The sequence below is a fragment of the Chroicocephalus ridibundus genome, chromosome 8, assembly GCF_963924245.1.
Source record: "Chroicocephalus ridibundus chromosome 8, bChrRid1.1, whole genome shotgun sequence".
NCBI classification, from domain to species: Eukaryota; Metazoa; Chordata; class Aves; order Charadriiformes; family Laridae; genus Chroicocephalus; species Chroicocephalus ridibundus.
Window position 1 is genome coordinate 6,328,084 of NC_086291.1, and position 16,021 is coordinate 6,344,104.

Sequence of the window (16,021 nt, forward strand, 5' to 3'; positions counted from 1 at the left end):
CGGGTCCCGCAGGGCACCGCTAAGCACCGCGCAGCTTCTGGGGGCGGAGCGGGGGCCGCCGCCGTTGCCTGGTAGCGGCCGTCCCGGCCTTCCCCTCCCCGCCGCCCGGGGATGAGGGCCGCAGACTGGTGTCTGAGCTCGGCGGGGGCCGCCGTCGTCCTGGCCACCTCCAGCGACGAGCAGCACCCGGCCGAGAACATGGCGGACGGGTGAGGGGGGCGCTGAGGGGCCGTGAGGGAGGAGTGGGCCCCGGCGGGAAGCGGCTCCTCGGGGGTGGCCGATCCCCCCGGGGATCCCTCCCGGTGCTGCCGGTGCCGCAGCCCGGCTCCGCCACGTTCTGTCCTTTGCCTTCCCACTCATTAACGCGTAATTTAACTTTTTTGTTTGTTTCTGGGACCCTCTGAGTCCTATGTTGCTGCTTGGGTATAGAGCACGTTAAAGTATTAATACCTCCATAGCGCTTCCCCATTGCCGTACAGCGGTTTGCTTAAAATACCCCAAATAAAAATGGCTTTGCAGCCTTTTTTTTTTTCTTTCTTTTGTGGTAGATTTTTTTAAGGTTATTATAGGAGCGAATCTGCAGGTGGGGGTTTTGTCCCGTTCTCTCCACAGAAGTTCAGAAACGTTTTGGACGACGACAGGGATGTTCCCACAGGAATTCATTATCGGTTTTCCTAAATGCGTAAAAATCAGCAAAGTCGCAATCCAGTGTTATTTGGGTAAGACTTCATGTATTGCGGTATGTAATACGCACTATGTTAAAACGTGTCTCCGTGCCTATGTAAATTCTCACAGTGGTGTCGCATTCTGTAAGTAGTCACTTCTAAAGCTTAATTTAATTTGTAAAGCGTCATTTAGCTTAACAAAGCAATTGGCTCTCTGCCTTCAAAGTTTTTCATAAATAAATCAGAAAAAGATGGAAAATCTGCCCCACCTGCACTTATTTTGTCCTTATAACAACTCGTATGAAGCTTATAATTAACTGTTCTCTTGCACAGCGTTGGCTGTTCTAATTCAATGGACAGGACTACAAAACTTACTCTTTTAATGATTTATTTTGAATATTGATTCTAATAGTTTCATAGGACAGAACTCTCTTAGTCGTACTTTTTTAAAATAATGTGAAGGGAAGTCTGAGTTCTAAAACAGAACTTACTATTACAAGGTCAGAGCATGGAGACAGCACCTTGACCATTTGCAGAGGCTACGCAAAAGACATGAAAACTTATCATTGTTCGTCCAACCTTGTACGTGATGTTGGTTGTATTACAGTCCTGCCCCATAAGTCAGACGAAGAATGGATTAGTTAATGCTTTTAGAGAGCTTTGTGGATGAAAAGTGATGCAATAAATATTAATAACGAGTCAGAATTCATATTGATATTTTAAATGTGTATGTATATATATTTTAGTGCGGACCTTAAGGATTGAAAGAAGCGTATCTAAAGACCCAGTAGGTTTTGAACAGTGCATTGAAAAAGGTAAGATTCTGAATCTGAAGCAGCAGGGATTTTGTGGGAATAACGTTGATCTTTTTCAGTAAGTCATTTTAACCCCATGTCTATTCGTTGAGTAGTCAAGTGTGGCTTGATGATTATTTTATTAAGACATTAATGTAATAGTCACATTTGAATGAAGTTTATGAACACTGGTGGTCTCTGTAGCAGTTTGGAGATGTAAAATGCTGTAAAAGGGCTAAAAGCACTACTTAGGTACTCGCTTTTATGTTCCAAAAATTAAAAACAGATTTACGTAGTATAATAGAGTGCCATTTACCTGCATTGTTTGGTTTTGTTTTGTTTTTAATGCCTCTTGGGTGACATATTATAAAACAGTCTAGTGGGTGGGATATATATACACTGGGATATTGCAAAAAAGTATTTGTTCTCTTAAATCACCTTGTTAAACCAACCACCTTATTTCTATATGCAGTGTAAGTTCATGGTCCTTAAACTCCCGTGAAGTCTGAAGTCCAGTGGAAACTTTTCACAGTATTGCACATTATTCTTCATTATTTCCTTTAAAATATATTTTCTAGATTTGCAACACACAGAAGGACAGCTTCAAATGGAAGAATTTCCGGTGAGTATTTATGGTGTACATCAGTAGTTGTTCATGAAATGGGATGTCTAGACCAAGTAGGGAGAAACCATGAAAACCCAAAACATGTCCTTATTTACAGTTATTGCTAAGTTGATGTTAGATATGGGAATTTGTAGATCATGGTATAAAATTGCACTTCTCGACTGCTCCTTTGTAGATTATGGTATGAAATTGCATCTGCCTACTGCTCCTAATTCTGTGAAGGAACTCTTTCGAGAAGTGTGGCAGTCTTTCCTCCCTCAGTTGTTGCCTTTAAGGCTGCACTATTGAGGAACAATGGGACTTTTTTGATTTGCTGTCATCTAAAGAAGCTCTGAAGCTGGCTAGATGTATTAAAAGAGCTTGATTTATGTGTAATTCAAAAAACAGATACATAAATATTTAGATCCTTCTGTCTAACAAACTGCTGCAAATGTTGTCGGATAGTGATGTTACTACAGAGAACGCAATAACATTTCCTTTTCCTTCTACAGCTTCCTGATTTCCAAGCCACTTACTTGCGTTTCATCATCAAATCTGCCTTTGATCATTTTGTGTCAGTGCACCGGGTGATGGCAGAGGGCACAGCAGAAAACACTTAAGTCCAGCTTAAATTTGTACCTCCCTTTTTTTTTTATATATATAAAGAAACTATATTTTGATACCTGTAGTGCAGAGAATATTTATTATGAAAACCTTGTATTGAAGTGTTTTTTGAAGGTTTAGATGGAGTATGTATTCCCCGATGGTTTAATGTATGGAATAGAATAGAGTCATTTAGGTTGCAAAAGACCTTTAAGATCAAGTCCAACCGCAATGCAGTACTCTTGTTAATTGTAGTAACAGCTTTCTCATTTTATAACCTAGACTGTTACCTTAGAACACTTGAACATAACTGAGTCCATTTAAATAAGTATGTTTGTATCAGGCTTTCTTAATATATGAATTAAAACTCGATTTCCTGTAAAATGTGTCCCTTGCACTGAGTTAAATAGGAAAAAAAAGTGTCAAATACTTAAATGGGAGTTATTACTTCCTACTGTCAAACAAGTCCTTCAAAAGTTCTTAAATTGGTAAATTTCTCATCAACTCAAACTGTTCAAGATTAATAGGATGAATATAAACATATACCAATGCTTATAAATAACGTGGGGGAGAGAGGGGCAGGGCAGGGAGGGAAATAATGTGAAGCCATATGAAGTGCTCTGATAGATTTTTAATAATTGCAGATCAATCCCTTGTTTCTATAAATATTTTCTACAGTCAGGTCACAGCCGTCCATGCTTTATGCTATGACTGTCATAACAAATATTAATAGAAACAAATGTTGATAGAGATTGTCTTATTCAGAAGCCTTCTGAAGTCAGTGAAGGTGAACATTTAGGAAAATTGTACGTATACAAGAGAAAGAGAATCTTAATAATGTGAAATTAGTGTTTTGCATGCCAGTCGACTTTTGCAGCAAATGTCACCACCCCTGAAGTTTATCCTGCACAATATTCCTTACAAATTTAAATGCTGGTTTCCAGTCCTGACAGCTCCGTGGACCCAACTACTCTTCATTACTCCATGTGGTGTAAGTGTAGGAAGATGCTACAGTGCAGTAGTTGGGGTTGTAGTGAGGAGACTTGAAACCCTCTGGACAAACACATTGCAGATGCTCTTTAGATTCTTTTCCCTCTTGTCTCTCTTGTTATTTTTAAATTATTCTTTTTTTTTTCCTTCTTACACTTACATCTATGAAAACTTATTAATTGAGCTTTTTTATCCAGATAATCTTTATTCTGAAGTCCTCCTCTTTTTCATGTTTTCCAGGATGGCGCGTATTTCTTGGGGGTGATAATTCCAAGGCCCCACTCCTCCCTGCAGAGGCAATAAAATTACACAGTGATGCTCAAGCAGGCAAAGCGTCAGTCCTCTGGCACGCAGCAGTTGCACCAGAACTATGGGCAGATGTGCCTGAGCTTCCTTTGCATGGCAGCCGTCGTGTGGGAGATGGTGCATGCACAGGTTACACCCTGCTGTGTAACTGGGACAGGGCCAGACTCTGGATCCTGGAGCTGGACAGCTTAGATGTACTTAGGTTTCCTAATGAGCCAAAGGATAAATATTTGAGCAGGACTGAGGTGTACATCAAATATGTACTTCATAAAGGCCCAGACTGGTTTTGCTACAAGTCCGTTTTCTCTCCAGTCACAGTAAATTGTGAAATTACTAGTTCTGAAACAGAATGAAATCCTGACTTAAATGTAAAGCATCCTCAAATTATTTTGAAATTTAAAAATCTCAATATATTGTGCTCATTATTATTGTCAATATTTCTTACCTTATAGATTACCTTCCCTCTTTGAAGTACATAGAGTCGTTCTGGCAATGCAGCATATTTTGTACTGCTCAGGTTTTCCATAGTGTCTAAAACCACTGGACATAAAGGATTATTTTTCTGAAGAAATTGTGCTGCAATTTTTCGATCTTCAAGGCTTCTGTGATTTTTAATAACAATATTGTTCTTGAAAGCCCATCCATCTAAAACAAATGAGAAAGGGATTTAGCAAGGAACATTCTGAATAGGTGCCAAGGGTGGAGATGTACTGCGTGCCATATCCCAAAACTCTGTTTGAACAGTACTGCAGTTTATTGCTGACACCAAAACTTGCCATGAAATGAAAGCCCCCCCTCAGAGTGTGAGAGCACTACAGCTTTTCAAATAAATGGTTCCAAGATCTTTTTCTTTTTTTCTTTAATTTTGGCAAACTATTTTCCCCTTGCCCTGGACTCAGAAATATTTGATGTGTTTTAGCTGAAATTTTCCTATGTCAATCACCCTAGAGAGAGATCAGCTGGGGGAGATACAGCCTATTTAGGTAAGGTTTGCCAAAATTACTGGCTCAGAGGAAGGGATTTTATAATGGTAAGTAGTGCTATCAGCTGATACCCCTTTGTTTAGCACAGTCTCAGCAATCGTACTGTTCATTCTGCTTGGTTGTACTCACTGAGCCTATGAAACAAAATTTCAGATCTGTGAGAAGTGAAACATTTTTGAGCCAGGGCACAGCTTCCTTTTTTGGAAATACGCAAACACACGTTTGCACACAACCCTTCCTAGTAAAGTTGAAACTAGTAAAAGTTTTTGATGACTGACTGAGTTACTACCTTTTTCTCAACTACTGAAAGTGATGTGTTGTTAGAAAACTTGAAAACTCTGAATGCTATGTTGTAGAAAACCACCTTAACCCTGGGATAAAATCAGGGCCAATGTGTGGACAGTTTGTTTGCTAAATTTTTCAAATTAAGAGTCTGCCTCCTGTTCTTGAAATGTGTTTAAATGATTTATTTTTTTTTTAAACGTTAACACGTGGCATCGTATACTTAAACCTTTGTTCTCTTAAATGTTTTTGTTTTTTTTTAATATCAGAAGGGGCTGTACTAACACTGAGAGGAAGTTTTATAAAGATAGAACTCCGTGCTTCGCTTCAGAGAGATGAAGCCTTCAGCCAGAGTGCCTCAGTGTAAAGTCAGATGCGTGAGTAAAAGCTTTAGAGAATTAGGGACGCAAATTGGTGCCAAGATTTGGTGTTGCCACTTTTGAGGGAGATTTCTTTCCCATTTGCATTCCCTCCTTTGCCAAAATACGTATTTTCCTAAAGGGAATGATGCGCGTCTGAAGTTTTGGTAGGCATTACTGTGATATTTGTACAGTACCTGCTGCATGAGCTTCTTCGATGTAGATGATAAGGAAATCTGCTATTGAGCTGAAATCTTTGATGAGCTTGTTGAACTCATCAAATTTTAACATAAACGAAGGTCAGGTGCAACTTCCAAAATTCAGGATTAAAGGTCGGTTTTCTGGAAGAAAAGGGGACAGCTTGTGGTTAAATCAGTGTTGGGAGGAAGGAGAGAATTAAATACATACACTGACTTGAGGTGCAGAGTTTCCTGGGCAATAGTAGGTACGTCACCCTGTAACTTTCTCAGGACATTAAAATCATCAGCAGAACATCTGCGTCTATGCAAAACAGGCACAAAGGTGCTTTTTTAACCCTCGCCTGGCTCTGAGCTGTGCTGGGTCCAGCACGGAGCTCATCCGAAGGGGATCCGTTCCTTGGCAAAGGCAGGAGGCACCATGTGGTCCCACGGCTTCCCTCGCCTCCGCATCACGAGAGCCAGCACTCAAATTACCAATGTTTTGGGAGAGGGAATTGGTCTAAAATGGATATACAGCGCGTAGGGCATCACAGCCTCCCCGAGATCCTTCGTACGAAGGAACTTCAAAAATACTCAACATGATCATCCACAAGGTTTTTCAAAGGACAGTGTTTGAGGGAGGGACACGTAAGTACAGAGTCCTTTTTTAACGCCTTTTAATGAACCCAGTGGCCGTGTCTTGATTTTTTTTTCAGAGGCGTCTGTTCTAGCTGAGCTGAGCGGAAGCTGCACTTTTCAGTCATGCCTCGCAGGCTTTCATGCATTCAGTGTATTTCTGCAATTTCCTGTCCAAACAGAACTCTGGTTATATATTATTATTTATTAAACTAGTGTTAAAAAAGCCACTGGCAAAAGCGTTTATGCAGTTGCTTATAAATTATCAGGGTACGTGCCCACAGGTGTTAGCATCTGTTTGTAAAGCCTCCATTTAAGAGGACTTGCAGGATTTTTAAGCACTCTTTTAGTCTGTGGTTATGCTAAATTATCTGAAATTTGTTCAAGATCTTCCCTCTGGCTGGGTTTAAATTCAACAACCGCTGCTAGCATAGATCCATATCCTAAAGAATCTAATAAAGGGGGTACCTCCCTGTAGATATTGTGTGTCTCTTTTCCAGATTTGTATCCTGTTTTCTATAGAAAGAAAATATATATGTAAAAAAAATTAGAAAAGCAGAGTTAGATAAGGGTGTAATCCCTCCCATGGGGACTGAGACTGCAGTTTAATGATTAATTCCATGTTCTACAGAGACCTCCGTGGGAGGCAGTGGACAAAGTACAAAGCAGCTTCTTCTGCTTTATTTCTAGCCACTTTGAATCTGGAAAAAACCACTGCGCTTTCTAGGCTTTGTGCTGGCCAAGGGCTCTGGTGGGGGACTTTCTGTACATACACAGGGAGTGACAGCCAACGGTTGTGAATCACCGCACACGGCTCCAATTCTGGGTCTTCTCTCCCTAAAATCAGTGAAGAGGTATTTCCAGGCAGAGCCACCTTTTGCAAGATGTTCTTGAGCTTATTGGCGTGAAGGGATACGCTAGCCAGGATGATAAATACGGGTCGTGTTTGAAAATCAGGAGGCAGCTGGAGTGAATGTGCTGCTCCTTTCCCATCCGTGAATGCCACCTACGCGGCCCATCTACTGACCTCGCATGAAATCCAAGAGGTGATGAACCTCCCCGTTGACAGTCACCACCGGCGTGTTGGGAGCGGGATGTCCCTTGTAGGCTTCATCCTCCAGCCTCTTCCACTTCACCTTCAGCACAAAGAGCAAATACTGGAAGCTGAAAAATGTTGGGCCCCAGTTTTCGTAGCTGAACTTCGGATTCGTGTTCATTCTGCTCTTTTCGCCCTGTTTGAGGATGTATCTTTTCATGGCATTGGGGAACAGGATCATCAGCGTTTTGCCGACGATGACGCACGTAGTAACATGCAGAAGAATCAGGATTTTTTGCAGGAATACCCTGACTCGGAACATGGTGCTGGAGGAGGTCTGGCCGCTTCTGATGGGGAACGCGGAGTGACAGCAGGGCCAAAGGTCGAGGGGGAGGAAAAAAGTTCACGTTTGGCAGAATTTCTGCTTTGCTTTTGCACGCCATCACGTCTCCGCGGAATTCAGTGTCTGCATGAGCGAGAAGCTGCTCAGCCGCACCGTCTCCATTGCACCAAAGGCATTAATTACAGTGACAGGTAGATTTTTGGTGCTAATTGCACATTTATAAGGCTTATTCATTAATATATTGTGTGTTTTACTAAGGAGAGCAGCTGAATCAGGGTGTTTTCCCAGAGCTGCAGGGTGAAAGTCTGAGTTGCATTAGCGGTACGTGAGGGTGTGATGCTGCCAGCGATTCCGCGTTGGGACCCCACGGGTCTCAGAGCGGTCACATTTCGGCACTGGACCCTCAATGGTGACGCTGGGGGCCTTGGATTGATGCCACCATTTGCATTTCGCATGGGCTGCACCAACAGCTGCCTGTTCCAACAGCTTGGCCTCCTCTGGTGGCTGCTGCTTGTCACTGGGGGGTGCCTTATATATATATACACCCCAATACCTATAATATATAAAAATATAAATTCTATAATATACATTATTATATTTTTACACAGTGGTCTATAAAATATATAATATACGTTTATAATGGACTATATAACATATAGCTACACGTATAATCAGTATGTGTATGTATATGACACGTACAAACAGCAGCCGGGGCCCCGCTCCCGTAACACCAGCCCAGCAGCGCTCGGGGCGCCGCGGGCTCTTTAAGGAGGTGGGCGGAGGCGGAAGCGAAAGCGCCCCGCGGTCTCTGATTGGCTGGCGCGACAAGCGTCGCCGCGACGTCTCCTTCGAGCCTGAGGGGCGGGGGAGGAGAGGAGAGCGGCGGAGCTGCTGATTGGCTGTCACCGCCCGGCGGCTGCTGGCCCTTTAAGGGCCGGGAGCGGTTGGGCTGCGGCGGCCGGAGGTGCGGGGCCTTCACCTGTTCTGCGACGGGGCCGCCGGCAGCGGGGACACGGACAGGGACACGGGGAAGGGGTTCAGCGCTGTCGCCCGTCCTGCAGCAGGGCGGGGGGATGGCGGCGGTGGATGACCTCAAATTCCAAGGTAAAGGTGGGCTGGGGCCCAGCCGGTGGGGGGTCGGAGCCGGGGAGCCTCGCTGAGCCTTCTCGGAGGAAAACCCGCCGTGGGGTTTCGCCGGTAGCGTCAGGGATGTCTAGCGTCCGGCCATGGGACTGTGCGCCCGGTGTCACCTCTGCTGGCCGGCGCCCTTCCCGGCGGGAGGGGGTGGGCTGTAGCTTCAGACTTGTTTAAGCGGATTTATTGATAACATAGACTCAGGTCGGAAAAAAACCTAATTTTTGGAGAGGATGAAATTTAGCCATTTCTACAGTCGCTTCAGAGGGGCAGCTTCCTTCCCCCCGCCCTCGCAGAGACCTGCGGAGTCTCAGGTTGGGGCTGATGGCAGGTTTCAGTGGTGCGGGTTTATCATAATGCCGGCAGGTTAGCAGGAAAGACATCCTCACGCTTTATTAATTAAGTAAGTATTCAGCTTGATCCATGTCAGTTTGGGCTTTAAGAAGCAGGTCGTATTTGACGTGCCTAAACTAGTGATGTATCCTTTCTTGGGCTGTGTAGGGGTCTTAATGCAGTTTTTTCAGCCACAAAAGCAAAAATTTCGTTAGCTTCATCATTGCCTCTCTTGTAATGTACTTATTTGCAGAATTTGACGATGCAGCTAATTTGCTTGCAGCAAATCCTGACGCTACTACAATAAGCATTGACGAGCCAGCTGAAATCCCCAAGAATCAGCACAGCCGTCGGCAGGACCCAGGGAGAGAAGAGGATGATGAATTACTGGGGACCGACGACTCGGATAAAACAGAGGTAATGCCCTTACACCTACAGCGCCTCCATTGGCACCTACACAAACAGCGCTGGGAACACTGAGATATTTCGGAAGTACACCAGGGATTCATGCTGGGTGACTTAAAATTCTGCTTCATCCCCATTGCAGGTTACTTTCTCATTAGCAGAGTTAGCAGAAGCAAACGTGCGTTGGCTCCTCAGCTGTTGTGCTTTGCAGCCTAGGAAATTGAACTGAAATGGCGGTGATTTATGCTACTCAAATACGCCAGGACATGAGCACAGCAGCAGCTGAAAACAGCACGGTGTTTGTTTCTGTCGGTTGTTGCTGTGGGGTTGGTGACTCTGGCAGGAAAGCAGGAAACCTGGAAACGGCCAGGGCTTTGTCTGAAGGCTCAGCTAATGCAGCTGTCAGCGACGGCGAGGGAACTTGTGATACCAATGGCGGCATGTGTTATAAATGACGTGGTGGAAGGTAATATCTGGCGGCTCTTTAGAACGCCAGGCCACCATTCTGCTTTCAGGGAGATAAGACTAGCCGCTGCTAACAAATACTAGCAGGGGAAAGGGAAACCATTAAATAGTAAGCACCAGCCTGTTCAGTTTGTTTTCTGTCCAGGTACAGAAATCATTTAACTATTGTGTAAGTGAACTAGTAATACATAAATTGCATGCTTGTAATGTTTTTCGTGTTGACTTTCCCCTCCGTACAGCTGCTTGCAGGACAGAAGAAGAGTGCCCCTTTCTGGACGTTTGAGTACTACCAGACGTTCTTCGATGTGGACACGTACCAGGTTAATACTTCACTCCAGAGCAGAACTATTGTCTGAGCTATCTTTTATCCAGATACTGAGTTTTTTCTGTTTTGTATCTTGAGTCGGACAAATCTGTATGTATTCATAGGTCCTGGACAGAATCAAAGGTTCGGTTTTCCCAGTACCGGGGAAGAACTTTGTGAGGCTGTATATCCGCAGCAATCCTGACCTTTACGGTACGTACGAGGTGTGAGAAGTTCTCTTCTGTGCTAAGTGTTTTGAGTTTGTATTGCCTTTTACTCGCTAGCCTTAAAAAAACAAGAGGGCAGAGGAGTTGTTATTGAACATGTTTGTTTCTTCTTAAGGTCCTTTTTGGATATGTGCCACGCTCGTCTTTACCATTGCTGTTAGTGGCAATCTCTCGAATTTCTTCATCCATCTGGGCAAACCAACATACCACTATGTGCCCGAGTTCAGAAAAGGTTTGTAAGTAGTCAATACAGTCCTGAGTTTGGTGGGGTTTTTTTTTGCTTTGTTTCTGGTGGGGTTTTTTTGGATTTTCTGTTTTTTTAATGTGCTAGTGAAGTAATGTAAAAACAGGTCACAGCTTTGATTTAGCAGAGTCTTTTGATTAACTGCTCTCTTTAAATTCTTAGAGATGTGAAACGAGCCCTTAAAATGGGCTGTAACAGGTAGAACCCTACTCCTCCAGAGCATGAAGTAGCTACAGAGTTTTACTAGAGCAGGTAGGAGTAATTAGAGCAGTTGTTTTTCTAGCCTTAGTGAATGTCCCCCTGTACAGAGAGGGACAGCCCAGCAGTGGCTACTGTGGTGCTTTTGTAGGTGCCTTTCTGGCTCCGTGGCCTCCTAGAAGCCCGCAGACCTCAGACAGAAAATGACTGAATTAGAATATTACTTATATCACCTACCGAGTTGTTACCTTCTGGCAAACTCTAAGCAAAAGATGCTCAACTGATACGTGCCCCAGAGAACTCGGAGTGAGGAGCCAATTGTCTATGCCCGTCCTTGTAGTTTGAAGGACACTGCCATCCCTGCCGAGGAACGTGGCTTCTGTTTGTTTCCAAAATCCAGTGTACTTGGAAGAATGCTGCTGCTTGGGAATCCAGTCACTTGAATAATTTCACATTTGCCACTCGTGTCTGTGTCTTCCTCCAAATTTTTTAGCATGTCTGCAGTCTGTTCTCATTTTTCAGTAGCTGTTAGTAGCCGAATTTCTAACTAAGTCGTTCTTTCCTCTGTGACACTTCCTTTCACACTGAAACCGATAGCATTTTCTACACAGGTGTAATAAAGAAATTGAAAATATCAAGAGAATACTTTCTGGAGTCTTTACTTTTAAACTAACTTGAAGAGCTGGTAAAGTAGTGGGTGTAAACTGGATGTAAATGCAAAGTTCTCAATTTATTAATAATTCAAACTTTTAATATTTTGATAGTTTTTTAGTGTTGGGGCTAAATGCTTCTACATGTTTGATTCTGGCTGGTATTTTGAGTAAAATGTGAAACCTTTTGTTGTATTTCCAGTGTCCATAGCAGCGACAACGATTTATGCGTATGCTTGGCTTGTTCCCCTGGCTCTCTGGGGATTCCTGATGTGGAGGAACAGTAAAGTTATGAACATTGTGTCCTACTCGTTCCTGGAGATTGTGTGTGTATATGGTTACTCCCTCTTCATTTACATTCCCACAGCGGTACGTATGGCCTAAAGAGGGCACCTCTATTACATGCCCCGCAAAAAGGTCCTGCTTTAGAAAATTCACTATTGTTCCTATTAGCCCAAATCTTGGGGACTGGGCAAATCACTTGCTGCTTTTGCTTGGCTTTTTGTTTAAGCTTGTGTAACGTAAAGATGGCTTGTGGGTCCTGGAAAAGCCCAGGACAGGTCATTTCCGCAGCGGCAGCAAATCCAAACTGCTGGCAAGCCGCATAGGCGGTCCAGGGGAACTTCAGGAATCGGGCTGTGTGTCCCCAGGGTACAGACACTGGTGAGTGGGCTGGCAGTGCTGATGGACAGGCTCCGAGGACACGTTCTCCTAGCGGGGACCATCCTGGGCCGCTCTGGCAAGGGGCAGGCCTTGGAGGGAGTGCCATAACTCAGGGGACATGCTCTTGTCATGTCTGCTCTTGCTGTTACTCTTTCCTCAAATAACAGAGACATATCAGATAAGGCGTGAATTAATTGTGCACAAATTGGCTGGAAGTGAGGAAATGTCATGGAACAATGCGTTAAATAAATGAATCCCTGTTTCACACAGTCTATTTAACAATCGTTTTACTCCCTCTTATAGATTTTATGGATTATTCCACAAAAAGTGGTGCGCTGGGTCCTGGTGATGTTCTCCCTGTGCCTTTCGGGGTCTGTTTTGGTGATGACCTTTTGGCCCGCTGTCCGAGATGACAACCGGAGGATTGCGCTGGCGACCGTGGGGACCATTGTTCTGCTTCATGCCCTGCTGGCTGTCGGCTGTTTGGTATGACACTGCCTTTCCTCTTCTCTAATCCGTTATTTCCTGGGACTGGCGACATGTTACGGTGCAGGGAAGGGGATTGCTGGAAAATCTTTTTTGATAAAGAAAGTAATAGTACTTCTGAAAAACCTCCAAAGTGAAAGTTCCAATTACTTCAAACACATCAAAAATTGATGCCAATCTGACTTTCACAGTGCCAGTAACAAACTCAATAATGAATAAGTCTTTAGCACAAAATGACTCACAGAGTCGTCTTTAAATTTGTCTGGAATTCATCATCTTTACAATCTTTATTGTATCCAGTTGCAGCTTATTCCAACGAGTACTATGCTTAGGTAGTCCTTTAAAATGATTAAATGTTCAATATGTAGCGTGTGCTTATGAGTTTTATGTATGAAAACATAAACCTGCTACAACTTAGTAAATATGATTCCACGATAGCAGCGTTATGAAAACAAAAACTAAAACTATGGAAATACACAGTGATGAGAAATTATTTTTTGTCTCTGTTGCAGTAGGCAGAATGATATAATCCAGGCTTCGCTTCTGTTCCCTGCCCTCCCAGCTTCCAGAGTAGATAGATTTGGTTCCCCGCAGCTCAGCGTGCAGGGAGGCGAAGGCAAAACGCAACTCTCGTGTTAGCAGGAGACTTGCAGCTGACTTCAGCGGGGCTCCTGTCACCGCAGCCTGCCTGGAGCTTCACCAGTTAAAAAAGCAAACAGTCAAATATCTGCAATCCAGTCCCTTCCCATACTGTCTTTTTAAAGGCCTCAGCTGCAAACTGTTATGTTTGAAGGTGTAGTTTAGAGCACCAGTTTAGTTGACCGTTTCTAATCTGACAAAACCAGAAAAGCTTCAAATCTGCTGTTTCGGTGCTGTGTTTATACTTTGTGAACAGCAAGTGTGGAAGGAAAGAGCTGGGACGAGGCAGAACTGTTAGTTTCTTCCTAAACAGTCTTTTTTCTCCTCTGTGATAATGCAGGCGTACTTTTTTGATGCCCCTGAACTGGATTTTCCTGCACCTGTTATCCCTGCTCACAATGTATCAACAGTAGTAACAAGGAGTCGGTAAATAAGGTAAGAATCCAATCTAAACTAACTTTTGTAATCATCACAAGACATCTTGAAACTTTTTCTCATTACTGTAGTTGAGTGGAAAAGGGTTTAACAGACCAATTTTGCTAAATGGCACCTATATAATATATAAATACCATTTATTAACATTTCTTCCAGTTGTAAGTTTTAAATATAGCCAGAAAGACTCTGAGGAACAAAGGCATCTTATCTTTCTTTTCTTTCAGTTTACTCTTGGCAAAGAAACACACATTTAAATAATCTACTCAGTCCCATAGGTAATTTCAAAGATGTATTTTTCCCTCAATTCCTTACAAAAGCCAAAACATATTTGTTAGAATTTGTACTGCACAAGTTAAACTTAAGCAATAAACTATTATGCTCCTATTTTCCTATCCATTTAATCTTAAAAGTAAATTGGATTTTTTCCCCCCCTTGGTGTTTGTGACAATGCGTTTCAGAGCAGCAGCTCTGTGTACAGGGACATCCATGTACTCCCTGAGCAAGGCTGACTCAGAGCCTGAGCCATCCGTACGGACCGCATTCCTTGTGTGGGATGGTTGGAGGTTCTGCTTCCTGGTAGCTGGGAGTGCTGCCAGCGGCAGATGACATTTGAATTCTGTTGGAGAGATGAGACGTGGAACAGGTCCAGGGAAAGGCTAATAGACATGCAGAGGCCAGGCCCCTGCAAGTACAGCAGCCGCAAGCATGTATGTGGAGATCAGAGTATGTTTTGAGTGAGCAGAAGCTCTATTAGATTTAAAAAAAAAAAAAAGAAAAAAGCCAAATATGCCTAGCAAAAATGATCATAAAGAATTACCATCTGTGACACAGTCTAATCATGCAGATCAATTTTAGAAGCTTTACTCCTGCAAAATCAGTTTCTCATCCCAGGTGCCTATTAGGATTCCAAATGATAGTAATCAATTTTAGTATTTAGATGTAAATATGTGCTTTATTGTGTCCTCTGGTGCCTGTGAGGAGCTGTAATATTGATAGGAGTTATTTGTCTCTTTCAGGTTACAATGCCTGTTTCTCCATCTGTACAGTAATCTTATTTTAGACTATTTTTTCACTGAAGAACATGGAAACCGCAAGAAAAGGGAATGCTTTTTGTAGAAGAAAGGACAGTGATGTCCCATGGACATACGGACATCTCCAGACTCACTGGAGACTGACTGGTTCCATAAGGGGAGTGAACTGTTGATCTTAATCCTGTACAGCAGTTTTTCTTTTTTAAAAGTCTGTCTGCACTCACAACACTATTTTGCCTCTGAATAAAGTGTTCTGAAGGTGATTTCTTATTTTGTTAACGATCTGATACTCATTCTCCAAAGCTGTTGAGAAGGTTTCATAAGAGGTGTGAAGGTGGGCTGGAGGCGAGACAGGATTTTGCCATGTTACGGTTGAACTGCCCTGAGGGCCGAACGTGTACCGAGCTCTCCCAGTACCAAATGCTGCCCTGAAAGCAGTTCCTGCCGCTTTCCTAGGCCCAGACGCATTCTTTATAGAACTATAAAATGATTTAGGTTGGAGGGGACCTTAAAGATCACCCAGTTCCAACACCCTGCCCTGGGGAGGGACACCTGCCACCAGACCAGGCTGCTCAAAGCCCCGTCCAACCTGGCCTTGAACCCCTCCAGGGATGGGGCAGCCACAGCTTCTCTGGGCAACCTGGGCCAGGGGCTCACCACCCTCACAGCAAAGAATTTCTTCCTAATGTCTAATCTAAATCTCCCCTCTTTCAGTTTAAAACCGTTATCCCTTGTCCTATTGCTATGCTCCCTGATCCAGCGTCCCTCCCCATCTTTGCTGTAGCCCCCTTTGGGTACTGGAAGGCTGCTGTAAGGTCTCCCTGGAATGTTCTCTTCTTCAGGCTGAACAGCCCCAACTCTCTCAGCCTGTCTTCACAGCAGAGGGGCTCCAGCCTCTGATGATCTTTGTGGCCTCCTCTGCACTCGCTATAACAGGTCTGTGTCCTCCTTATGTTGGGGGCTCCAGAGATGGATGCAGCACTGCAGGTGGGGTCTCAGGAGATCAGAGGGGCAGAATCGCCTCCCT

At 43.7% G+C, this 16,021-nt stretch overlaps 3 protein-coding genes across 5 annotated transcripts; 2 read left to right on the forward strand and 1 right to left on the reverse strand.

Annotated features, from left to right (window-relative positions):
* The first annotated feature begins 62 nt into the window (after positions 1-62).
* IFT25 (intraflagellar transport 25) lies at positions 63-4,412 on the forward strand. The gene is made up of 6 exons (XM_063343005.1): positions 63-209; positions 613-719; positions 1,412-1,480; positions 2,038-2,081; positions 2,576-2,698; positions 3,897-4,412. The coding sequence occupies exons 1-5, from the start codon at positions 112-114 to the stop codon at positions 2,681-2,683; spliced, it is 426 nt and encodes a 141-aa protein (XP_063199075.1). The 5' UTR covers positions 63-111; the 3' UTR covers positions 2,684-2,698; positions 3,897-4,412.
* On the reverse strand, positions 3,812-7,772 carry DIO1 (iodothyronine deiodinase 1). The gene is made up of 4 exons (XM_063343004.1): positions 7,429-7,772; positions 5,784-5,927; positions 4,408-4,607; positions 3,812-3,944 (listed from the first exon to the last, which is right to left on the reverse strand). The coding sequence occupies exons 1-4, from the start codon at positions 7,757-7,759 to the stop codon at positions 3,861-3,863; spliced, it is 759 nt and encodes a 252-aa protein (XP_063199074.1). The 5' UTR covers positions 7,760-7,772; the 3' UTR covers positions 3,812-3,860.
* Positions 7,773-7,838: 66 nt separating this feature from the next.
* Positions 7,839-15,257, forward strand: YIPF1 (Yip1 domain family member 1). 3 transcript variants are annotated; one of them, XM_063343001.1, is made up of 9 exons: positions 7,839-7,971; positions 9,501-9,664; positions 10,357-10,437; positions 10,547-10,634; positions 10,764-10,880; positions 11,943-12,109; positions 12,707-12,889; positions 13,869-13,963; positions 14,980-15,257. In XM_063343001.1, exons 1-8 carry the CDS (start codon positions 7,908-7,910, stop codon positions 13,956-13,958), a joined length of 954 nt encoding a protein of 317 aa, XP_063199071.1. In that variant the 5' UTR covers positions 7,839-7,907; the 3' UTR covers positions 13,959-13,963; positions 14,980-15,257. The 3 variants fall into 3 exon arrangements, with proteins under 3 accessions (XP_063199071.1, XP_063199072.1, XP_063199073.1); XM_063343002.1 differs by lacking the exon at positions 7,839-7,971 and adding an exon at positions 8,688-8,884; XM_063343003.1 differs by lacking the exon at positions 7,839-7,971 and adding an exon at positions 8,688-8,884 and having other exon boundaries at positions 9,531-9,664.
* The last annotated feature ends 764 nt before the right edge of the window (positions 15,258-16,021 follow it).